General features: G+C 41.4%; 1 protein-coding gene across 6 annotated transcripts in view; it reads left to right on the top strand.

Annotated features, from left to right (window-relative positions):
* The window catches only part of LOC120567663 (partitioning defective 3 homolog), a 351,607-nt gene that overhangs the window by 150,521 nt on the left and 175,531 nt on the right, over nt 1-25,555 (top strand). For all 6 annotated transcript variants that reach the window (XM_039814627.1, XM_039814626.1, XM_039814628.1 and 3 more), the window contains exon 5: nt 67-210. In XM_039814627.1, the coding sequence (XP_039670561.1) occupies nt 67-210 (144 nt within the window). The remainder of the gene's footprint in view (nt 1-66; nt 211-25,555) is intronic.

Genomic DNA, 25,555 nt, shown 5'->3' with positions numbered 1-25,555 from the left:
GTTTCAAATGATCCTATCTTCACTAATATGGTTATACAACAACAACATTTGTGTGTGTCTGTGCAGGGTAAAGCTATGGACACGTACCGCAGTCTACCGCGGGATGCAGGGACATGGGCCAATCAGAGAGAGTTTCAGAGAGAGACGGCCCGCTCATCGCTCAGCGCCAATCACCCCATGGTGGACCGCTGGCTGGAGAGACAGGAGCAGGTAGGACTGTGTTCAATACCTGTGTATACATGAGTACGCTACAGGGCGGACAGATTGGACAGACTTCTTGCTGTGTGGAGGATACTTTCATGTAGTTCCTTACAGTACCACAAGACCATTTTTTATTACCACAAAATCTACGAGAATTCAAAAACTGTCTAGGTAGCTGGTAATTAGGGTATATATGCCTACCCTAGAGCCAGATTTGTGAAATGTGTGTTTGAAAGCTGAAATAGAAGGATGAGCCAAGTCTAAGATGGATACAACAAAACAGTTAAACACCTTCCATTAAAGATATAACAGAGAGCATGCATTGGTGACATTATTACAAAGACACACACACACACACACACACACACACACACACACACACACACACACACACACACACACACACACACACACACACACACACACACACACACACACACACACACACACACAGCATCTCTATCTCTAGCTGGACATGAAGTGAGCACCTGATACCTTCAACTATCCAGTGTTCAGAGATTTACAGCCAGTCTGACCCCCCAAAGTCAGTCCGTCAGCCCTAAGCTGTGTGAACGCAGTCCGAGTGGGCCAGATCCAGTCCAGAGCCTGAACCAGTTCCATCACTCCCATGGCCCTCAGTGTAGAGGTTAAAAAGTGAGGAACTTCCCTCATAAATCCACACTGATACAAAATTCATGGAAGGAGAAACAACATAATGTTGATAGAGTGAATACCATGAGCCACATACAGTGTACATATGGTCCTGTTTAACTGGATATGTGGGAGGTTGCCTGGGCTAGGGCCTCTGTTCCCGTCTTGTTAAAATATGATCATAAAATATGATAACATATCATGACCCACTTGTACCATTCACTTCAAATTTGGTCGTTGCATAGGTTGTATTACAAAAAAAAGACATGTTTTCACTTTCACAATATCAGTGAAACCTTAAATCAACATGAAACACCATGCTGTGTGTGCACACTCGCAGAACATTCGCTAGCTTCTCTTTTTATGGGCTGTTGGTTTTGTTTGTCATACATCTGTGCTGTGTTTTGACGTCTGCATTACTCACTGGGACTATCCAAGTCTACTATTGAGATAATAATCTGAAGTTGAACTCATGTAAACTGATATAGGTATGTTTTGCTGTTGGGACACCCACCTTTTGGGTAAAGAGCTGATGCCCCTAAACAACAGTTAGTTTCATTTGCGGGACTGTTGCGGTGCCGCCGGCTGTCCCTCTTTTCGGCCAGATGTCCGTTACCTTCCTCTGGTAAATCCAGACAGCTAGCTAGACTATCTGTCCAATCAGAGTTTTCTGTTGCACGACTAAAACTACTTTTGAATGTACACGTGTTCCACCAAAACAAGTTCCTTCCTGAGACTATTTAGCAGAGGCAGCGCGGCTCCATCCGGCACTTAGCACTGCCCAAGATGATTGTGATTGGTTGGAAGAAATGCCAATAAACCAGAGCATGTTTTTCTCCCATCCAGGATTGCTGTGTGGAGTAGCCATACCTTCCTATGCAGCGCTGTGGAGGAAGGTCTGTCTGATTTGTTGGGTGCCATTGAGCTCTATGTGGCTGACCATCACCTGTAGTTTTTGCGGTGTGTCCATTAGCACTAGTGGGCCCTTATCAATGAGAAGTTGGCTGATTCAGCATGTTGATCGATGTTGGCAGTCTAGACTAACGGATTTCATTTATTTTTGCGTGCCATTTACCGTATTTTTCAAAATGCAACATGCCATGTAGTAAAAACACTGGTACAAATGCAAGGACACTTTGACAGTGCCAGTTGTAGTTTTGTTATAATACATATTTTTGAGTTGTATTCCAGAATACAACAACACTTTTAATTCACAGTGGTGTGATAATGGCTAGCAAATTCGTTCTGTACAAATCCAGATTACTTACAATATATTTAGTCTCATACAGGCGCAGCATGCAGATACATGTTGGCAGCCAGACGGCTTTAGCCCAAAGTCTTTTGGGGTATAGTGCAACTTTTAGTTAACGACATAAGTCAACTTTATCAGTTGGTTTTCATGGTGCTAATTCTTTAAAGTTGCTTCGACCTCAAAGTACTGTTTTAAACCTGCAAATTTACACTATACTGACACTATACTAGATTTGGATTTATCATGGAAGGCACTTAGTGACTTCTATTTTTGTCCTTATATAAGTTCTTCTGTAACCAGTGTTTTCCACCGAAGGGTTAAGCGTACATCGAGTTCTCACCATATATCAGAGTGGAGCTGCCCTGTTTCCCTCATCTGTCTTCCAACAGCTTTAAGTATGAAGGGGTCAAGTGGTAGAGGTGACTGCAGGATGGTGTAGTTGGTATTAATGACCTGCTGAAGGCCATCTGCCCTCCTCTCTCTCTCTCTCTCTCTCTCTCTCTCACACTCAGACACACACACACACACACACACACACACACACACACACACACACACACACACACACACACACACACACACACACACACACAATGTACCGTGTGTTTGCATATATGTGTGGTGGCGGGAAAATGACCCGGTCAGTTAGTCTGAATCCAAGTTTTCTTCATTCACATTCACATACATACACACACACACACACACACACACACACACACACACACACACACACACACACACACACACACACACACACACACACACACACACACACACACACACACACGTTGTTGGCCAGTCTTGTGAATAATCTCTCTGTCACTGTTTTCGGTCACGTTGATTTAAGCTCCACTTAGCTTACTTTGTTCCAGTAAAGGATGTTGCAACTCTGCTGTGATGAGAAAAGCTTTGCTTTTGTTCCAGATTTGATAATCAAATGACGGAATAGATGAGATACACCAGAATGAAGAAAAATCACTTTTGGTAGAAGCAAAAGTCTGTTAGTATCCACTTTAGATTGTAGACTGATATAGTTCTTTTTTAATGTTTAATGTTATTCTGTCGTTGTGATGGTCTAAAAACCCTACTCACTATATTTCATTTCGTTGAAATGGAGTGGAATACAGAACCAGCCAAGGCAGACCCTTCGTTCATGTTTTCTGTAGAAACACATGGAGCCTGAGTTTAAGGTTGTGTGGGATAAAAAAAAAGCTGTACAATGGGACAGGTTCTGGAGACACAAGTAGCAAACACATCCTGGGAATGAAAGGTTGCTCCGTGGAAGTAAAAAAACAAGTTCTATCTACAGTAAGTTTTGTAAATAGTGCTAATTTGGGGCTTTTCATGCATCTTTAATGGCCAATCAACCTCTGTATACGTTTAAAACCTGCTCTACCATTTATTACAGCAAAAGGAAAGATTCTGCTATGACACAATTAGCCTCATGAGCCGTTTTCCAGTAGTATATTAAACCTTTGTTAAGACCGTAAAATAGAACAGTATGGAAATGAAAAATGGCATCGCCAGAATAGAGTATGCAGTGATTTAATTAGAATAGAGCAGCTAGGAATGATGAATTAACAATTTCCTCAAGTTAGTTTCATCTTATCTTAGAATGAATAACATGGAACAGAGGAGTATGAAATGAAGAGAAGAATTACAATAGAGCGTCATATAATGAAGTATGCCTATTTTACTCGTGTGGAAAATTTGGCTTCTCTCATAACAAAACCTGCAGAACGGGGCACTGCTTGGCACTGCGGTGAGCCCGATTGAATGGCATTGAAAAGAAGGAAACTGTTCTGCGATCCCGAGTGGGTAATTGTGCGTGCCTGCAGCAGCACCGGTGGCTCTCTGACACACAGCGCAAATTGAACTGCGATAGTTTTGAGCTGCGTTCACAAGCCCCTAAACTCCCAGCCCCCTTTGGCAACAGGTAGGGGGTCGCCATGGCAACTGTGAGCTGTCAGTCGAGTGTGTATTAATGAGAGCTGGTTGGAGGTGCTGAGACTGCGGAGAAGAAAGAGGTGTGTGTGTGTGTGTGTGTGTGTTTGTGTGTGTGTGTGTGTGTGTGTGTGTGTGTGTGTGCGCGTGCGTCAGTCATGAGGGCATTTATGCATCTGTGTGTACGTTTCATTGTGTGTGTGTTTGTGTGTCCATCCACTATGTGTGTTTATGACTTTGGCTGTGTGTGCTTTGTGTGTCAGCTGTGAGCATGTGTCAGACATCCAGGCAGCCATAGAGCTGGTTGCAAATCAACCAATTAAGCAGAAAAGCCACCATCGGCTGAGCCGCCTGCAGTGTGAGCGCGGACAGCTGAAACCCATGCACAACACAGCACACACACACACACACACACACACACACACACACACACACACACACACACACACACACACACACACACACACACACACACACACACACACACACACGTTTCTTGTCAATATCTCTTCTGTGTGTTTTTTTTCCTGTAGATGTGTGTTATTCTCTCATTTTACTCCTCTCTGGCTGTATAAGTGATTATTTACAAGACTGACCAACAATGTGTGTGTGTGGGTGGGTGTGGGGGTGTGTTTGTCGCTGTCCAGCGATCCATTTGATGATATTTGAACATTTTCAGATACACTAGCATAAACATCTTTGTGGATCAGGAATACTGTATTTTTCAGTTTTTTAAGCTAGAAGAAATCTTGCAAAAACAAATACATAACAGTGTAGTAACAGTGCTCAAAGCAATTGGCTGCTACTTATCTCATTAAATTTGTTAAGGTAGGATCAGATGTTTTCCCGGGGCAGCAGTGGGTTTTTTCTCACTTTACACCTGGAGGTGTTCCGCTGATCTCCAGAAACACTTCCACTGCTGATACCTGGAGCCAGACACACACCTTACACATACTGTCAAACTCCAGCACACGCAACAGTGTATGCTCCAAATGCAGAATCACAAAAAGAACTGCATTTTTACATTAATATGTAATGCCCAGTAGCTCCTTTTTAAAAGAGTAGAGTATATTCAGCATCCAACAGCAAAATTGAACTGCTGTTTATTCACACAAAAATATGTTAAGCGGTAGTACACAATGGCCTCCATGTTTACTTACGCTGTGCGACTTTTTTTTTTTATTGTTCTTTTGCACATGAGCGGACTAACGGACAGAGACTCCTTCTTTTTATAGATAATGACTTACTGGAGGTCAGACTGTACTACTGTTCTTTCACCACAGAACACACTGGTGGCATTCAGTATGTATGTGTGTATCACAGTGTGTTAGTCTATATCAGCGACGTTTTATTGTCGGGATTGTTCAGGTTCCTCCGGATGTCCGTCCCCTTCCTCTTCCTGTGTGTTGGCGTTCTAACCTCCGGTGGATTTGTGAGGACTATGGTTAACTGCTCCTCAGATCTCTGCAGGGTAAATCCAGACAGCTAGCTAGACTATCTGTCCAATCTGAGTTTTCTGTTGCATGACTAAAACAATCTTTGAACGTCCACATGTTCCACCAAAACAAGTTCCTTCCTGAGACTATTTAGCAGAGGCACCGTGGCTCCGTCCAGCGCTTAGCACCGCCCAAGACTATTTTGATTGGTTTAAAGAAATGCCAATAAACCAGAGCATGTTTTTCTCCAACCCCGGAATGCTGTGTGGACTAGCCAGACCTTCCTCCGCAGCGCTGTGGAGGAAGGTCTGGCAATGCAAGACTACAGAGTGCAAACGCAGGCTTGGTGTGTGTCAGTGTGTGTTTGTGATGCTGCTGTGTGTCCTCGGCCATTAGACTGCTGAGGGAGTGTTGAGTTATCTTTCATGGTGGGGTGGAGGTTTCACACAAGTCGCTGGGGATGTTGTTACACAGACATACTGAAGGCAGTCAGCACACACACACACACACACACACACACACACACACACACACACACACACACACACACCTCCATACCTGTGCAGGAATATTAATACTGACGTATGCATGTGTGCACTGTGAGCGTTATCGCATACTTAAGATTTCAGTCCTGGTTGATTTGGCGACACCCTATTTACTGGTGGGCACAGCAAATAAAGAGATCAGGCAGTTTTTCCATCATTCTGTGTGCATCTGTGGTCTTTATGCTGCACACGGCATGAGTCTACAAACCAAAGTGAAAGTAGTTGTTAGCTCTCTGACAAGTTGGGAGGTGTGCAGCCCGTCGCCTGCAGCTCTTCATCTAACAGCTCACTTTGGCTGCTCCTAACTGTTCCGTTGCTCCCTGCAATATTTCAAACTGATCTTCTCAAAAAATGCCGAAAATGACCGTTTCTGCTGAGTGATAGCGGCTGCTGTCAAGCTTACTGACAAACACATTGCACTCCCTGTGAATACTTCTAAAGGTCAACCTGTGTTTTGCCAGTTAAATGCTTTTAATGTGAAGCTGCAGCAGTAGGAAATGTTGGGTTTGCATTCGCAGTGACTTAATACAACATTATTTTTGGGAATGTCGCCATAGACAAACATATGCAAACATATAAATTATGCAATACTTTCATCAGTGGGCCATAGGCTCAATCACCAGTGTGTTACCTCTTTTGGTGATAGATAGTGACTTAATAGACATTTATTTAAATATAAATGTTTGAGATGCCACGAAAGTGAACAAGCATGTGTGCACACATACACGTTTAATAAAAACACTATTACATTGTAAGCATACGCACCAAAAAGAGTCTTGTAAGTGCCTTGTAAGTGCAACACACACACACACACACACACACACACACACACACACACACACACACACACACACACACACACACACACACACACACACACCTGCCTTTCTCCAGTGCTTCCTAACTAACAAGCCTCCATGCAGTGTGTGTAGTGGAGAGTTGAGTCCCTCAGGTGCACAGTGCAGCTTTAGCGAGATAAATCATGCAAACCTGAGCCGTACACTCATAAATCACCTCAGACTCAGCGTGGAGCTGTGTGTTCCTATGTGCATGCATAATATGCACCCAAACCTGCATGTCCAAGTTTTTTCGAGTGTAAATGTGAATAAATGTCCGTATTTTTTTTCTTCCCTGTATACACATTCATAGCACTCCCTATTTTGTGTGTGTGTGTGTGTGTGTGTTATGTGTGTGTGTGTGTGTGTGTGAGAGAGAAAGTGAACAATCCCCCTCTTTCAAAGCAGCAGGATCAGTGTAGATTCTGAACAAATGACCAGTAGGTGCTGCTGTGGAGCTTACTGTAGATCAAAAAGAATAAGACAGGTTTGAGTGTGTGTGTGTGTGTGTGCATGTGTTTTGTCCTTCTGTCTCTGTGCTGTGTGTCGGGGTAGTGCTAATGGGTGTACAGATAAATACTGCAGGTGTGTGTCAGTGTTTGCAGATGTGAGAGCAGTTCAGTATTACAGTAATCTGCAGCCACCTTGCTGTTATGGGCCTTTAGTTGGATTAGGGGGGTTGCATGACTTCAGATTTTTTAAAGTCGACTCTAATGCGATGAAAGTCGAGGTCGGATAGTCACTGATGATGTCATTGAGATTGTTTTCAGTCATTAATAAAATCACAGGAGGGAATGCTTTGCATTCTGTACCTGTGTTTGATCACCCTTTAATATCAACATCGATACAGCGTAGTATCACCATATCTTCCATGGCAATACTGTATCGATACACAGACGCCAAGTATCAGTCTTTTATTATAAATGTGTTGATCAGTTTGTCTGTTTGACAATCTTATTTTGCAGCAAAAAAATTGAAGTGAGATGAACAGAGAGATAAAACGGATGTTGACAAAGTTCCCTTTTGGGGACATCATTTGAAATTTGAAAAAAAATTGAAGTAATAAATTGCAATATATCGCAGAATAATGCTATATGTCTGAAATAGCAATAATATCGCATTGTGACAAACGTATCGTGATGATACGGTATCGTGAGGCCTCTGGTGATTCCCACCCCTAGTGTGCACACACACTTTAAATGGTCATTAAAGTGTATCACTACCAGGGCTGACGCTATGGATTTTTTGTTGTGAAGAAGCTACGTATCGCTGCGATATGGCGGTTAACCTCAACCCCCTGTTACCAGAGTAGTGGAAGTTAGAGCGAGAATGGCAGGTGCCGCTTTACCCCTGCAGAAGTAGAAGGTGCTACGAGATGACGTAATTAAAAGAGCGCCAGTCATACATTATACAAAGGAAAATGACGTATAATAATGGAGAGCACATTGGATAATGGAAATAGGGATTTTAGAACAACTAATATTCCAGCTGTGTGCTCTTGGAAGAGTTCTGCTAATGTGTGTGTGCATACATAAGCGTGGTAGAAGCCATCCAGAGACGAGGAGAGCTTGCAGTGGCCTCTGCATTGACGGGACAATATCATTTATTCCCTCAGTCTGTTTCCATTGCACTTAGCCGCATTTACTTTTCCATCCCCCCCAAGCGTAAAAACATCAGCTGTAACAATTCCAACTTTTGCTGTACAATTAATTGTCTCAGAAATTATTGCGATTATCAATATCATTGTCTCTTTCACTCAAATTTAAAAAATATTTGTATATTCATCAAAGTTTTTGAGTGAATTCCAGGATACATCTTTTGGTATGTGGTCAAGTCAAGTGTCACAACTAACAATCAAAATAATAATATAAAATATACTGTATATATATATATAATATAAAAAATATAGTCCGAACAATAATCACTTTTACATTTTGGCATATCTAAACAAAATCAACAATTACCACTCATATGCCTAAAGACCGTAGCTAATGTTAGCAATTAATTGCGGATAAACAAAGAAACTGCGATTATGTAAAAAAAAGACAATTTGACAATTATGTAATAATTTTTACAGGCCTAAAAACATGTTTGCAATAGTTTGAGATTTTATTTATTTATTTATTTTTTGCCATTTCCAGTAAGGTTTCTTATGCGCAAATTTGAAATGCACATAAAAACACGTGGATGGAGACCCACCCACAGTTGATTGCACATAATTATTCTTTATTTAAAAAGTTTTTTATGCTTCAAGCAAAAACAACCTTTTTAGAAGTTTGGTGTAAACTCAGCCTTTAGTCTTTCTCGATGCACAGATCATAAGTCATATAAAATGTTTTCCATCTAACTTGCTGCCTGTCCTTTCCTCTCCATTGTACTCCCATCTCTCTCTATCGATCCTTTTTTTTCTTCTCTTTGCTCTTCACGTCACCTCCTTTATTTCTATTCCTCTCATTTCTCTCTATCTCTCTCCCTCTCGCTGCTGTTGTCCCGCGCTCCTCGGTGCCTTTGATCTTTTGGTTTTAATATGACTGAGAGCTGTGGGAACCCAGATCCCTTCCAGCTGGGAGGGACAGGGTGAGGGAGCAGGGATAGAGAGATGGAGGAAAGATGAAAGTCACATCTCCTCTCGAGCCTCTGCAGTTTCCCCCCGAGGAGATATCCACCTCAGGGTGCCACCTGCTGGCACACACACACGCACATCGTTTGCGCTTCATCACCTGCTACCAAGATCTAATTACACCTAAAATAGACCTGATCAGGTTGAGCAGATGGTAGCTCTTTCTCAGACCTAATCCACTGCTTGAGGTATAGGGAAGTAGGGCTGGGGATTAGTCTCGCATTGCCAGACCCTGCTCCACAGCGCCGCGGAGGAGGGTCTGGCTAGTCCACACAGCATTTCGGGATGGGAGAAAAACGTGCACCAGAAAACTCAGATTGGACAGATAGTCTAGCTAGCTGTCTGGATTTACCCTGCAGAGATCTGAGGAGCAGTTAACCAGAGTCCTCATGAATCCACCAGAGGTTAGAACGCCAACACAGAGACAGAGGAAGGGGACGGACATCCGGCAGAATTTCTAGCTGTACCAGAGCAATACTGGAAGTGGAACGTGGTTGATTTAGACTAACCTAAAATAGACCTGATCAGGTTGAACAGATGGTAGCTCTTTCTCAAACTTAATCCACCACTTGAGTTACAGGAAAGTAGGGGTGGGGGAGAAAAATCAAAAATCGTGATATTGTTTTTGCAATGATTGTTCGAATCAATTCTTTTTTTCCTAGAATTGTGATTATTATTATTATTATTTTTTTTTTTCACCAATGATTTACCTAAATAGTTTCTACGGTACCACCGACGGAGACTACATCGTATCCATTTTGGGTAAAACGGAGCGAATGTAGAAAATCCATCTTATGTTCTTCTTTACAAACGAAATAAACGTCAGACTGACATGTGATGTGCATTCCTTTTTAGAAAACAATCAGTTTTTAGAAATGATATATTGTCTCTAGAAGTGTATTATTCAACTTTTGTTTTTGTTAAAGAAGGAAAAGAAAATCACAATACTCCCTACTATCGAATCCCAATACTTCTAGAATCGCAATAAATGCAAATCACACTGCAAATCCAATCGGCGCCCATGTATGGTGAAGAATCAAATGGAATCCAGCCCTGCAGGAAAGGTTAGAGACACATCCAGTATAGAAATCAAAGATTACAATCTGAGTTTTGTATAGCTGCTGCGCTCCACTGGTTTATCATTAGCGCAGAGAGAAGGAACAAGACATGGAGACACTGGCTGGTGAAAGAAGATGAGAGTGGAGACGAGAGTGTTTTGCGGGGGAGTTTATCAAAAGGTCCATAAAACGATCAAAGCCGGAGACGAAGGATGACAACAGCAGGTGTCAGCTGTTATCAGAGGAGAATCTGAGGGATCTGACAGAAGAGGGATAGAGCTGATTAGGAAGGCCCGCTGTGCTCTGACAATGAAATCCTGCAAATGGAAAAACAGTCAGATATGTCCCTGTGTCTGGGACAGGATCAGAGGCTTGATTTTCTTAAAGGAACACGCCAACTTATTGGGAATTTAGCTTATTCACCGTAACCCCCAGAGTAAGACAAGTCCATACATACCCTTCTCATCTCCGTGCGTGCTGTAACGCTGTCTGACGGCTCCAGCATTAGCTTAGCCTAGCACAGATCCTGCAGGTAACTGGTTCCAACTAGCCTACTGCTCCCAATTGTGACAAAAGGGACAAAATAACGCCAACATGTTCCGGGAACTATATTCTCAGACAGGCTTGCTGTGAGCATATCACTCCGCCCAAGTACTATATTCTTCCGCCTGAGAATATAGTTCTCGGTTTGTTTACGGTTAGAAGATGGCTGTGTGTCATGTTACGTTGTTTTTTGTACACGCTGTGACTCTACATATCACAACATGTAAATAGGAACATGTTGGCGTTATTTTGTCACTTATTCGGAGCAGTAGGATTACTGGAACCATTCACCTGCATGTTCTGTGATGGGCTGATGCCGCTGGAGCCGTCAGACAGCTTTACAGCACGCATGGAGATGAGAAGGGTATGTATGGACTTGTCTAACTCTGGGGGTTACGGTGAATAAGCTAAATTCCCAATAAGTCGGCGTGTTCCTTTAACACCTGAACCCCCCAACGTTGACTCAAAGCACTGGAAACCTGTATCTGTTGGCAGATGGGGTATTGTTAAAACAAATCTTTTACTCTTGACATACAAGAAATTATTCATTTTGTGTGATGATTCAATTTCCCATGTATTTGGATCATCCTTAAGCCTTGAACTTGTGTTGATTATAATGCTAGATTTAGGTGGAATTTCACATAAAAATTAATTGAAATAGTTTTTTATGCATTCTTTTGAAGACTGTGCTTTAGTGGCCCATGCTGTTTAACTAGAAGGGCACTCCGAGAGTGCAGAACTCCAGCAAGGCTATATAGTCCAGTCTTCTATGATATGCAAATTATATTTCCAAAACTATTAGAATCAGCAGTCAGGAACACTATTAAACTTGTGTTGTGATCACTATTAAACTTATTGCATAATGCATAATTTGAAGGTGACGCTGTGTAACGCTAAAGGTGCCTACACATGATAGGCGGCAAAACTGCTCTGCGCCGGCTGTTCCATTGATTTCCTACGGGGAGATTCTGAGTGCAATGGGTTCTTCCTCGGCCCATGCTACACCATTTCACCAAGTTTCATAACAATTGGGCCAGTAATTTTCTGTTATCCTGCTGACAGACAAACCATCAAACAAACAGACAAACTGAACCGAGGTAATGAGAAAGCCACTGCTGGGAAAAATGCTATGCTGCAAAATGTTAACTTACATATGTGTGTGTGTGTGTGTGTGTGTGTGTGCTGCAACCCTTCTCCACAGCCTCCTTCCTCTCAGAGGGCTGTTTGGTCGGCTTTGTCTGTTAAAGCCCATCTCGGGTGTCCTGTCTGTAAACGGTGCATCATGTAACAAGCTGTGTGACGAGCCACCGCCCACCCCGAACGCCTCAGTGTTCAGGGCATGCATTGAATGCACCACTCAGTTTAGACCTACAGCATTGTCCCCATACATCTGACGAAAACAGACAGAGGTCTGCAAAGATGACTCATTTGTTTTGTTTCATGCTTCCCAGAATGTAAGTGTCCCATAGTTTGGAAAATGCTGTTAGTGTCTTTGCCTTAGCCCATCAGTGTGGCGGCTAAATGAGTACCAGGTTGATCATATAACACAGTGAAGTACAGCTGGGCAATATATCGATATTATATCAATATTGAGATATCAGACAGGTCTTTGTCTATTGTCTAAGATTTTGGGTATCGTAATATCGCATAAGTGTTGCCTTTTCCTGGTTTTAAAGGCTGCATTACAGTAAAGTGATGTCATTTTCTGACATTTGTTGTAGCTGTTCTATTATTTGTTTTTACCCACCTAGTCATTGTATCCACATTATTGGTGATTATTTATCTAAAATCTCATTGTGTTAATATTTTGTGAAAGCACCAATAGTCAACCCTACAATTTCGCCGCAATATTGATATTGAGGTATTGGGTAAAAAACATAGTGATATTTGATTTTCTCCATATCGCCCAGCCCTACAATGAAGTAATTAGAGTCACTATTTCCATCTTTTAGTTCAGACAGCCCTGGGATTGATTTGTGATAGCTGCTTTGTTTGGCTGGTGTTGATATGCTTATTGAACAAAAAAAAATTTGCACAGAAACATCCCAGATGTTCCCAACACTCCAGCCAACACCTGTTTCTACAAGTGGCTGTGGGGAAACATTTCCGCTTACCTTGCTAGAAATATACCAACACAGTAAGCATTTAATGATTTTAACTGTGTTACAAAAACCTCCACATCCTCCTCCCTCACTTCCTTTTCAAGATATCGTGCGTGCGTGCGTTTGTGTGTGTGTTGCACTTACTGCATGGCCATGAAGACTTGTTTTGGTGCATATGCTTACAGTGTAATAGTGTTTTTTATACAGCATGTATGTGTGTACACTTGCTTCTTGACTTTTCTTTAAAGTGGCAATCTCTATGATTTATATTTGTGTGTGTGTGTGTGTGTGTGTGTGTGTGTGTGTGTGTGTGTGTGTGTGTGTGTGTGTGTGTGTGTGTGTGTGTGTGTGTGTGTGTGTGTGTGTGTGTGTGTGTGAGAGAGAGAGAGAGATCCATTCGGCAAGACACACAGTTCAGTCTCCCATATGGGTTACTTATGATATAAACACACACACGCACACATTTTTTGCAAACTCTCCTCTCCCTCCCTCCTCCTTTCCATCTGACTTACACCCCACACGCTGCCCTGTCCTCACACACTCTCCCTCCACCTGTGTCATGTTTGACATTGTCAGGAGAGCCAACTCCAGGTAATTGTGTCAGTGTGTGTTGAGCCCCACTCTGGCTGATTACTGTCTAAATAAATCATCCACTGCCAGACAGCCTCAGAGGGCCGGGCAAGGGCGTAAACACAGGTTGTTGTTTTTTTTAGGTGAATTTCTGCCTCATAAGAAGTTTAGAGGCTGTGAATCACCGTTGTCCATCCAAATAATATAGATATCCTTGCTGTCGGGTCAAAACATATTATGTCCAAAACCAATGTTTTTCAGAAAATGAAATAAAGGCTAATTTGTAAACATTTTATTGAGCCATTTTTACTCAAACAAAGTCGGACAAAATCACCTCCTCACTGTTTAAATATTTGCAAAACCCTGCACAGACAGATGTTAGGAGGGAACAATAGAATTGGTTTATGGGACAACTTTAAATGATAAAATATGCACATACAAGGTTTCTGCCCAACAGCGACAATACATCAGATCTTTTAGGAAAAACAAAACTTTTTGATATTTGATATTCTAGGAAATGTGTAACTGATGGAATATTTTAAAGAAAAAAGTATTTTTTGTTAAAGTGAATGAAAATGAACAAACTCAAACATTTTTTTGCACCCTTTTTATTTTCGCTGTGACAGCCAAAACGGTGTCAGAAGCTCAGTGAATCCCCTCAGGCTTCCATCGGAGAGGTTTGCTCGTGTCATTTGTCTTCCTTTGAGCGAGCCTTGTCATGGCTTTCTCTTCCTCTGTGTAATGTGTCTCTGTCTGTCTCGCTGTCTGCCTCTCATGTCATTCTCTTTGAGTCAGTCCCTCTCTCTCTCGGTCTACCTTTCCTCTTTTCTCTCTAGTCTTTCATTTCTCTGTCCCATCACTCGCTCCATCTCTCCTGCACTCTCAGGAGAAATAGTTGCGGAGACACTTCTCACTAATCCGAGTATTTTTTTTTTACCTACAATATATATTCATTAAATATGGAAAGGAATCATCCTGCTGTGCCCTTCTTCAGTGTGCTGAATCAAACGCACCTTTTCACAGGTGGAAAAACAAGTATCATTCACACTTTCTGCAATTCCATTTCCAGTGACACTGACTAAGCTCTCAGGGGACGTCAGCTCCTAAAATGTCAGTTTTGAAAATGACTCTGATTCCTGATGAGCCTCCATTGTCTATTATTTCTGAGAAAATTGTGGTGCATATTTCACCGCGGTGGTGGTGGATCCCCTCCACAAACCCCCATCCGCTTTGATTGAATTGGATTGCAGAAATTGCTGTTGAATTAAGTGGATCGCTACAGCAGCACCGTGGTAATTTAGGAAGTGCTGGAAGTCTCATTTTGTTCCCGCTGTTATTGCTACTGCCTCTGGTAGTTTAGTGATGTACACAGACGCAGCGCTGCACATACAGTGCGCATGGAGTCATTCTGTGGGGAAAAAGTTTCTGCAGGTCTGGATAATAGCTCCTCCTAACTTTGTTTGGCCTAGCATGACTAAAGGGCAGAGGTATGTGGACATGTGAACATTACACCCATATGTGTTAGTTGAACACAATCTGCTGCTATAAATAACAGCTTCCCCTCTTCTTGGAAGGTTTTCCATCAGATTTTGGCTGCGAGGATTTTTCTCTCATCTCTCAAGAGCATTACACATTTTGACAGTGTGGTTGGGTGATAACAGCGAAAACGCGCCGTGAATAGCCGCGACGCGTAGATTCGTGTCTGATCTCGCGCCTGGCCATTCATACCGGACGTGCATTTCTCCACGCCGGTCACAGTGCGATCCTTATTCTCGTGTGTGTGTCTGTGTGTGTGTGTGTGTGTTTTGGGTCTCTGTGGTCAGTTGCCGTTTGTTTGTGTCTTTGTGGTAGTTTTGCGTCTCTTTTTCACATCATTTTGGACCATTATTATCGCCATGTGTGTTTCTAAAACGTTGGAAAAGCTAGAGCAGATAATAAAAAGATAACACTCAAAAAGACAAGACTTGCTAAACAAGTCCAACTACAATCATTAGATCTGAGAAAAGTCTTTTAGTGACATTATTTGGGCTAAGGTGCTGCCCAACATGGCTGAACCTTATAATGGCAGGGAAATCTCTGTATTGATATATTCTTAAAAAAATGTTGCACTTGAAAATAATGGTAAAAGGTGACGGGAGCAACGCAGAGAGTAATGTGACAAAGTATAAGAGCGCAAACAAACACAGGACTTTCACCCAGGGGAGATCAGAGGGCTATTTCACAAAACCAGGATACAGGATTAAGCTGAGATTTCCTAGTAATCCTGGCTCAATTTAGCCTTGACTCAGTTTCACAAAAGCAGAGGCACCTAAATTACCATGGAGATTTAATCTCATCAGTGTCAGTGAGCCAATCAGCACACAGCATGCTTCTACCAAGATCTAATAATGGCTGTGATTGGCTGTCCAATGTTACACGTCGTAGAGACACGCAGGAAGAACTCTACGTTACACACAAAGACAGGGCTCACAGTGAGTAAAAAGATGTGAATATGTGTAATGTTGTGATTTCTTTTTTTTTTTAAATGAAATTAAAAAAGTATCATTTAGGAACCGTTAACAAAGTAATGATATTGGTATATCGGTACCGGTATCGAATATTTTTGAATGATACCCAGCCCTAATAAGGAGTTGAGAAAATGACACAGGCTTACAATGACAGCAATGCACATGGATAACAACGTCTCCACTAAAGTTACATACATCCAGACACAAGCACTTTCTTCCTATTTTCTCCCCATTTCCTACCTTCCCCTACCACAAAACCAAACACAGCATACACACACACAAACATGCAGGATCCCCCTCTTGTTGTGTAGCGGCCCAACCAGCAGCCGGCACGATATAAACTCCGATACCGTCCTCTCTGTTCAATGAATCCTCGAGTTATTGACGATGCCGTCGGCCCGTCTGGATCCCATTATCAGAGTGTCTTCAGAGGAGACTAATTGAATTAGCGCGGGGCTCTGTAATTGAAAGCTCGCTTTTAATGATGCATTGTGGTCTCGCACGGAGCCGAGCGTCTGCATTTATCAAACGTCTCTGTGTCGTGACAGATGGGACTCTGTTGTGCTCTGCAGCAGTAACGTTATCAGGGGCATCAGGTTTATCTGATCCTAAGAAATGGCAAAGTCGCCTCATCTAAAACTTAGACAGCACTAGACCTCCAATTCTTAGTAATGTATCAGTAGTAAAATAATATTCTCTGTGGGTTGGCATTTTCAATTTTTTTTTTAAATTAGCTTTGTAGCAACTCATCTGGCGATGGCTTGAATGTAACAAAAAAGAAAAAAAAGTTACACACTAAAGCTTTAAATGTTAGGTCCCGTTTCCCTTTCACAGCTGGCATCAGCCTGACCTCTTACACCAGCATCAGGACGCCAGCATCTCTGAGCTCAGTGACTGACCCAGGAAGTCAGACGTAGAAGGTTATGTGCAGTGATGTTTGATGATGACTTCCCCTCACACAGTGAAATATGTCCGTGACCATTCAGGCGGGCTGCAATGAAGCTTCGGAGTGCCTTCAGCGAGTGTTTGGGTGGAAATCTGAGGATCGACTGTCTATGAGCACACTCTGTGTTTGTGTGTGTGTGTGCGTGTGCGTGCGTAGAACTTGATCAGATTTTCTTTTATTTCCTCTGCCTAAAATGAGTCGCAGACCCACTGGCCCAGAAGCTATTTGTAGGTTTTTATTTCTTTTCACTGTTTTTTTTTTTAAATCTGTGTCCTGCTCTTTTTTTTTCTTTCTTTCTAAAGTAAATCTGAGTTCTTGTCTTTGTGTGTAATTTTGGTGGTGTCAATCATATGTTGTAGTACAGTGACCTGAAAAAGTGGAATCCCAGATTATCGGAAGCCTGAATACAGGCTCCTGCCATCTAGTCGCAGGTACCGAGATGTAAGAACAAGAGATTAAAGAGCTCATTTGCTCCTGTTACCATTGGTCTCACTAATAGCTTGTGTTCCGTTGGAATATAGAATATGAATGTATGTTATGTTATGACTGTTGTCTTCTCTGCTAGCTGTAGAAAGAATTGCCCCATTCAGGGATAATAAAGTTTACTTGACTTGAATACCTGTGGTGAACTTAAGAAGCATGTATACAGCAGTGACTCCTAACGGACATTTCAGTGTGAAGATGGTGTGGCATATTAGCAGAACTTCATCTTTCATCTCTCTCTCTGTTTCAAACTCAGATGGTGTGTAGTGGGATTCAGGTTAGAGGTCAGAGGTCAAGGCTAATATATAGGTTCAGTGGAGCAGAGCTCCATATATCCACGGCCAGCATACATTCTGCTCTGCACAGAAACCAGTTCTGTGTGTGTGTGTGTGTGTGTGTGTGTGTGTGTGTGTGTGTGTGTGTGTGTGTGTGTGTGTGTGTGTGTGTGTGTGTGTGTGTGTGTGTGTGTGTGTGTGTGTGTGTGTGTGTGTGTGTGTGCTTGTTGATGGTGTGCATATGAACACATTTGTTTTCATGTATAATTGCATACTTTTTAACGATACACACGAAGCTTGTTTAAGTGATGTTTCAACTAAATCAAAGATGCTGGAGTTTGACAGAATGCATTTTTCTAAACGGCACTAGTATTGTGTTTTGATACCAATGGCTATTGGCAGGTTATTTTGAGGAATATAATTTATTTTTAAGGACTTCTCTTAAGAAGCCCAGTTTGACATTGGATAAACACAAGCAACCTAAAATAGTCTAAAACTTGAAATAGTCTGGTTTAATCTGAATCAAAGAATAAGTAAACAAGACTGGGAGTCTGACCAAAACATACAAAGACCTACTGAAGGTGAACACCTAAACCAGCTAAACATTTGCTAAACTTCAAAAGTGTGATACCACTCAGCCCAAGGTGGGGATTTGTTGGTATGAAATTCAACATGATGGGAGAGATGCATCACTTTATGTGTCAACTTTCTCACCGTTGCATCAGTTTAACTCCCATCCCATTAAGTCTCTTAAGGAGCTTGTCAATCTGAAGATGGGCAACTTCAACATTAACCTCAACCATCAAAAACCTTTCATAATATAACATTTTGGAGAAGCAATTGATAATATTTTAACAGATTTGCATTTTAAAATTGTTATGCTGTTTCAAAGAAGTTATAGGTTATAGATTTAGATACAATGCCATACATGACTAAATATTATCTGTACTATTGTACGCTGTTTATGCAACATTTAAGATGTATTCAGCATCACAATGATTGCATTTAGTCTTGTCCCTGAAGATTCTTAAGAGATTTAACCCTTAGCGAAATTACTTTAAAAAAGTATTATATTTAAATATATTTATTTACTATTTTAATCATATATAACCTAAGACTTTGGAAAATTCATTTCAAGCACCAAAACAATTGGTACAACACGTCATAAGTTAAAGTTTGTTTTCAAAAGAGATTTGAGCAATTTCAAAAATCGAACATCAATGTTTCAGCTTTAAGCGCCAAATGATCTCTTCAGACATTGCTCTAGGAAATAATTGGGCCTCACTATATGGAAAGCAGAGTTTGTTCTGAACATTTTGATATGAAACACATTGGGATCAGTTATATGCAAATACCTTAAAAAGGTACATTTTAAGAAGATATGTGAAAATGCCCTTGGACCTCAGAGGGTTAATCTCCATCCCTGCCTGTGTGTCTGAATCGGTTTGTATGTGACGGAGTGGTCAAAGTGGCAGGGAAGTGGAGTGGGCAGCACTTCATTAAAGTGCAGCAGTACTCCACTCACTGTCTCTCCCATACATACACACACATACACACTAGGCGCAGACCACTTCATTTAGTCTCCGAGATAGAAAGGACAGGCCCCAATGGATTCTCCCATTAATCTTTAATGAGCCCCCGGGCCAGCCTCTCCTTCTCCACATCCAGGAAACAAACAATGACTCGGCTGGAAAACACATCGGCCGCTCGTCCTCCTACCTGCCTGTCTGCCTGCTAGCCATTAACCCTCCGACTCAGCATGAATTATTAATGTGGCGATCTGTCTCTGTGCCCGGCCGGCCCACTCCCAGCAACGGGAATGGGCGACGTCTTGATGGTGTGGTTGGGAAAGTGTGGCGAAGCCTTTCTGAGTGTCTCCTTCTGGACCCACAGAGGGGGTTGATTGGTCCATGTGTCAATCAGACGGCTCAACTCTACGCCAGTATGTTGTTGCTGATGGCTGGGAAGAAGCCAGTATGATTTTCTTTGCAGCTGATACCACATTATTTTTTATTATGCTATATAATATTGTTCTTATGTGGGGAAACTACTTTGTACATAGAATCAAAAAAAAATAGCAAAAGGAGCAGCAAGCATGCGTCACGTTAGTCTATAGCAACGTTTCATTTCCGGGTTTGCTCCGTTGCCGCTGGAAATTCTGCCGGATGTCCCTCTTTTCACATACAGCTCATACAGCTCCACGTAGTATTTTTTTTTCTGTTTATTTAAAAAAAATTTTTTTACAAAGCAAGATTCCTTTTCCAGCACAAAACAGGAGGAGAGTGTCTTTCTACCAGAGCAGATGGACCAGAAACCTGTATAATAGCAGGTAGTGGAAAGAATGAAAGGCCGATTGCAAAATCACTTCCATCAGCTGACGTTCAAACTTTATTCCCGTCCTTTAAAACAGCAGTTTCTCACCACAGCACCCGTTTGGTTTCTGAAGCATTCCATCATATCTCTTTCCAACTTTAAAACGCAACCGACCATGCTGCTCAGTATTCCCTTTTTTGTTTTGACATTTCTAGATGATTGTTTTTTTTGTGTGTCACCACGCCTGCATCACCCTAAAACTAAATTCTGTGTTAATACAACTCTAATCCTCTTTTGTGGGTTTGCCCATCATTTTATCTAAATGACTCATGCTCAGACTGTGATGGCTGCCAGATCTCTGCAATTGACTTGCAGAGCACCTTTTGGAGCCAACATGGATAAGAAGTCCCAAAAGTGCTCAGAAAAAGAAGCAATTTCATGACAACTAGGAACTCCATCTGCCGATGAAGATCGTGCAATATGACTCCACAGCAGCTACTACAGGATTTCCTCAGGGTCTTAAAAAGTCTAAAATTAACATGTTAGGCCTCAACAAGTGTTGTGTTCTAGGTCTTAAATATTTTAAACAGGTCTTAACGCTACCTCCAATGCTCATTGAAATGTTCCTGCAGCGCTTTATAATGTTTTCTTTTTTTTTATTCTGTGTTTACTGTTGCTAGTCCAAATATAATTTGCTGTATTTTCATAACAAATGAGACCAACATGCAGCTTATAGTTCAGCCAATCTAGACACCAGTCCTATAATGCCAATGAGGAAATGGGGGAATTGTTTCAGACGATATCTCCGGACTCTGACATCTGACTTTGTTTTTCAATGTTGTGATAGACTGTAGTTCTTAAAATTTAAAAAGTCTTAAAAAAGTCTTAAATTTGACATGGTACAACCTGTAGAAACTCTGTACTACACAGGTAGTCTAGATTGTTTGGTAACACTTTACTTGAAGGGATGTACATAAGAGTGACATGACTCTGTCAGGGCTGGGCGATATGGAGAAAATCAAATATTACGATATTTTTAACCAAATACCTCTATCGATACTGCAACGATATTTTAAAATCAAATATCACGATATTTTTAACCAAATACCTCGATATCGATACTGCAACGATATTTTAGTGTTGAGATTTTAGATACATAATCATCAGTAATGTAGATATAATGTCTAAGTGGGTAAAGGCAAATAATGGAACAGTCTGGTAAGTTCAGAAAAGTACATCACTTTACTGTAATGCAGCCTTTAAAACGAGGAAAAGACAACACTTAGGTCATATCACCATATTACAATATCGATATTGATATATTGCCCAGCTCTACTGTCATGAACACATGGCACTGTCATGACACATGAACCCTAACCGTAACCCTAACTTGTCATGACAAAAACCGAATGAGACTTACTAAAAGAAGCGTTATGTCATAAACGTTTATGACTTGTTTATAATGTTAATGACACGTTCATGACAGTGTCGTGTCACTCTTATGTAGATACCTTCAAGTGAAGTGTAACCGATTGTTTGCCCCATGCTTCCGTCGTCATGTTCATCTGTCTTTGGACAAGAAGCAATAGGGTGTGTGGCCAGTCGAGGAAAACCAAACCCCTGCATTAGATGGAAGCTGTAGAAGTTTTCTCATTGGCCTATTGTAAATAGTGAAATAGTTCCAGGGTTGATTGGCTATATTGACCCATGGCAGTAGAAATGAATATACCGTATAATGATGTCAAAACGTTTCTGTTTCTGATTGTGTCTCGCTTTGTTTCTCTAATTTGACTTCTATATCCATCACTTGATTCACCTCTCTGCTTTATTGTCTTTCCCGCACGCTGACACACACACCCATACACACACACACACACACACACACACACACACACCCATACACACACACACACACACACACACACACACACACACACACACACACACCCCCGTCTCTTTGCACCAGATTTCTCAGATATATATAATAGATGCTGCGTATTGAAATAAAGCGTCTGTGAGATGCCTGCATGTACCGTGTTGAATGGCAATCTCATTTGCTCTTCCTCAGATAGCGACTCCTCTCCCTTTCTGATGCACCGTCCCCCTCACTTGCCTCTTCTGATGAATATTGAATGGTATTCGATGTGTTGTTATTGTGTCTCTGTCTGCTGTCTTTATCTGGCCTCTTTGGCCTTTAGAATGTGTGTGATTGTGTCTTCTTGTATGATCATGGGTACAGGGCTCCTTCATACATTTAACACAAAGCACTAGTAAATAAATCCATACAGCACTAGTAAATAAATCTAGTCATAAATCATGTTTTGGCAATGTTGTCTTTATAAATGCGCATGTATTTAAAAAGAAAGTCCTTTATGGAGCTATAAAAAAAATCTTGGAATGCAGTTGTCCACTGATCTGAGAAATGTCTTTTATGAACCATATTGTCTTCTTTATAGTCTTCTACATATGCTTTTATTTTCAAGTCTGATGTCAGGACACAAGAACAATTTAATGTTCTTAATTGAGGAATTTGTGGGCTATCTGTCCTTTTATTGGTGATGCAGGAATATTTAGTTTGTCCAAATAATGAGGTGGAGTGGGAGCAGCAATGCCAATTTTGAGTGACAGCATTTCGTCATTTTAATAATTCTTTTGTGCATATTATCCTTTGGCTGGTCTCCACAAATGACGCATCTTAGTTGCTCATCGCGTTCATCAAGGAAACATGCATGTTGTTTTGAAATGCTTTGGATAATGATGAGTTCATGTTTCTGAATGTGTTTTTATTTGGTGTGTCTGTGTATATACAGACACATTAGATCTAAGGGAGAACATTTAGGTGTGTCAATTGTCAACACTTATTTTTTTAAAGCTACATTGTGTAAGAATTTCTCCCATCTAGCTGTGAAATTGTATATGACAACCAACTGAATATTACTTTCTACCCCCTCTTCCTACGGTGGCCGAACATGAAATGATCTCTTAGTATCTCCATCGTTTCTACGCAGCTGTTCTAGCCGCTCCAATATTAACTTTGGTCTTGTTGCTTTGCCTGTCGTGTTGTCGTTTTAATTCTCTTTTTTGCTTCCCTGGCGAGTAATCTCCCCCTGGCGTTTGTCACGGTGCCACTGAGTTTAAGAGGGCGAAAGGTGGAGATATGTCCCTCTTTGGTTAATGTATTTTAAAGATGGAGGTATGTCCCTCTTTGGTTAATGTTTTATAAAGATGGAGGTATGTCCCTCTTTGGTTAATGTATTTTAAAGATGGAGGTATGTCCCTCTTTGGCTAATGTATTATAAAGATGGAGGTATGTCCCTCTTTGGTTAATGTTTTATAAAGATGGAGGTATGTCCCTCTTTGGCTAATGTATTATAAAGATGGAGGTATGTCCCTCTTTGGTTAATGTATTTTAAAGATGGAGGTATGTCCCTCTTTGGCTAATGTATTATAAAGATGGAGGTATGTCCCTCTTTTGCTAATGTATTATAAAGATGGAGGTATGTCCCTCTTTGGTTAATGTATTATAAAGATGGAGGTATGTCCCTCTTTGGTTAATGTATTATAAAGATGGAGGTATGTCCCTCTTTGGCTAATGTATTTTAAAGATGGAGATATGTCCCTCTTTGGCTAATGTATTATAAAGATGGAGATATGTCCCTCTTTGGCTAATGTATTATAAAGATGGAGATATGTCCCTCTTTGGCTAATGTATTATAAAGATGGAGGTATGTCCCTCTTTGGCTAATGTATTATAAAGATGGAGGTATGTCCCTCTTTGGTTAATGTATTTTAAAGATGGAGGTATGTCCCTCTGTGGCTAATGTATTATAAAGATGGAGGTATGCCCTCTTTGGCTAATGTATTATAAAGATGGAGGTATGTCCCTCTTTGGCTAATGTATTATAAAGATGGAGGTATGTCCCTCTTTGGCTAATGTATTATAAAGATGGAGGTATGTCCCTCTTTGGCTAATGTATTATAAAGATGGAGGTATGTCCCTCTTTGGCTAATGTATTATAAAGATGGAGGTATGTCCCTCTTTGGTTAATGTATTATAAAGATGGAGGTATGTCCCTCTTTGGCTAATGTATTATAAAGATGGAGATATGTCCCTCTTTGGCTAATGTATTATAAAGATGGAGATATGTCCCTCTTTGGCTAATGTATTATAAAGATGGAGGCGCTACATGGCGGCTGTCATTCGAGCGACTCGCCCGTATGTATTCTGAATGATTCTGAATGTCAGATTCTACACTTACGAGAATACTTTGATTAGTTGGTGGTAGGGCTGGGCGATATATCGATATAAACAAATATATCGATATATTTTTAAATGAGATATGGAATTAGACCATATCGCATATATCGATATAGTTCAAATGTGATCCTTGCTCCCATAGATATGTCGCCGTGAGGTTCTAAACATACGTCAAAACCCGCCGCCATCTTGGAACAGGGGGCCGAAGCATTCAGATCAACGCTAAAGATGCCGGACTTTTGTACTGCTTAATTATGTTCGATAGAGGAAATGAAAAGAACAAACAGCAATGGATAACATTTAACAGGTGACAATGTGTTTTATGATTATATATGCCGCCTTCGACCAGCAATCTGAGCTCCGGCGGCAGCGGGAGGCGGAGAGCCCCGGTGCGGGCCGCAGCGCCTCTTCCCCGGGCAAAAACACAGCCTACCGCTCGCGCGCCGGTCCCCGCTGATCCAGATCGGACCAGCCAAAGACAGAGTGGTGACCGGTAGGATCTTACACGTAGTCCAGGACCGAACTGTATGTCGATATCGGTGGGAAAGTTCCACTAAGTTTGCCGGCGGCAGGCGGACGGAAAGAAGCTACAGCGGGGCAGCGACCGTCTGCGGCTGCAGGATCTGGAGCTCAGTGCCCGTTAAAATTACATGTAACGCATAAATACATACAGAAATAAATAGTGGAGGAATGAGCCTGGACATTTCAGTCTGTTTAAACTTCACCTTGAAGCAGAAACTCTTAGTTCAGAAGGGTGAAGTTTCCGTTTGGACTCAGATCTGTGAACCGATCATAATAAATTTCTTTGTTTTGTAGTCGATAGTTCATCTTAAGTTTATTTAAGTGGAAGCAGTATCAAGTGGAAGAATGGGACTATAACCTAGGCTTACAGGCATGAGGCATTACATTTTGAACAAAGTAGATTATATTAATATCTAAAGCTTAATTGACCTTTGGAACGAATCACAAATAGCCTATGGAGCTTTGATTTCAAAAAAGGTACTCCTGTTATACA

This window comes from Perca fluviatilis, chromosome 11 (genome assembly GCF_010015445.1).
Source record: "Perca fluviatilis chromosome 11, GENO_Pfluv_1.0, whole genome shotgun sequence".
Classification (NCBI taxonomy): domain Eukaryota; kingdom Metazoa; phylum Chordata; class Actinopteri; order Perciformes; family Percidae; genus Perca; species Perca fluviatilis.
This window is presented reverse-complemented; position numbering and strand designations above follow the sequence as displayed.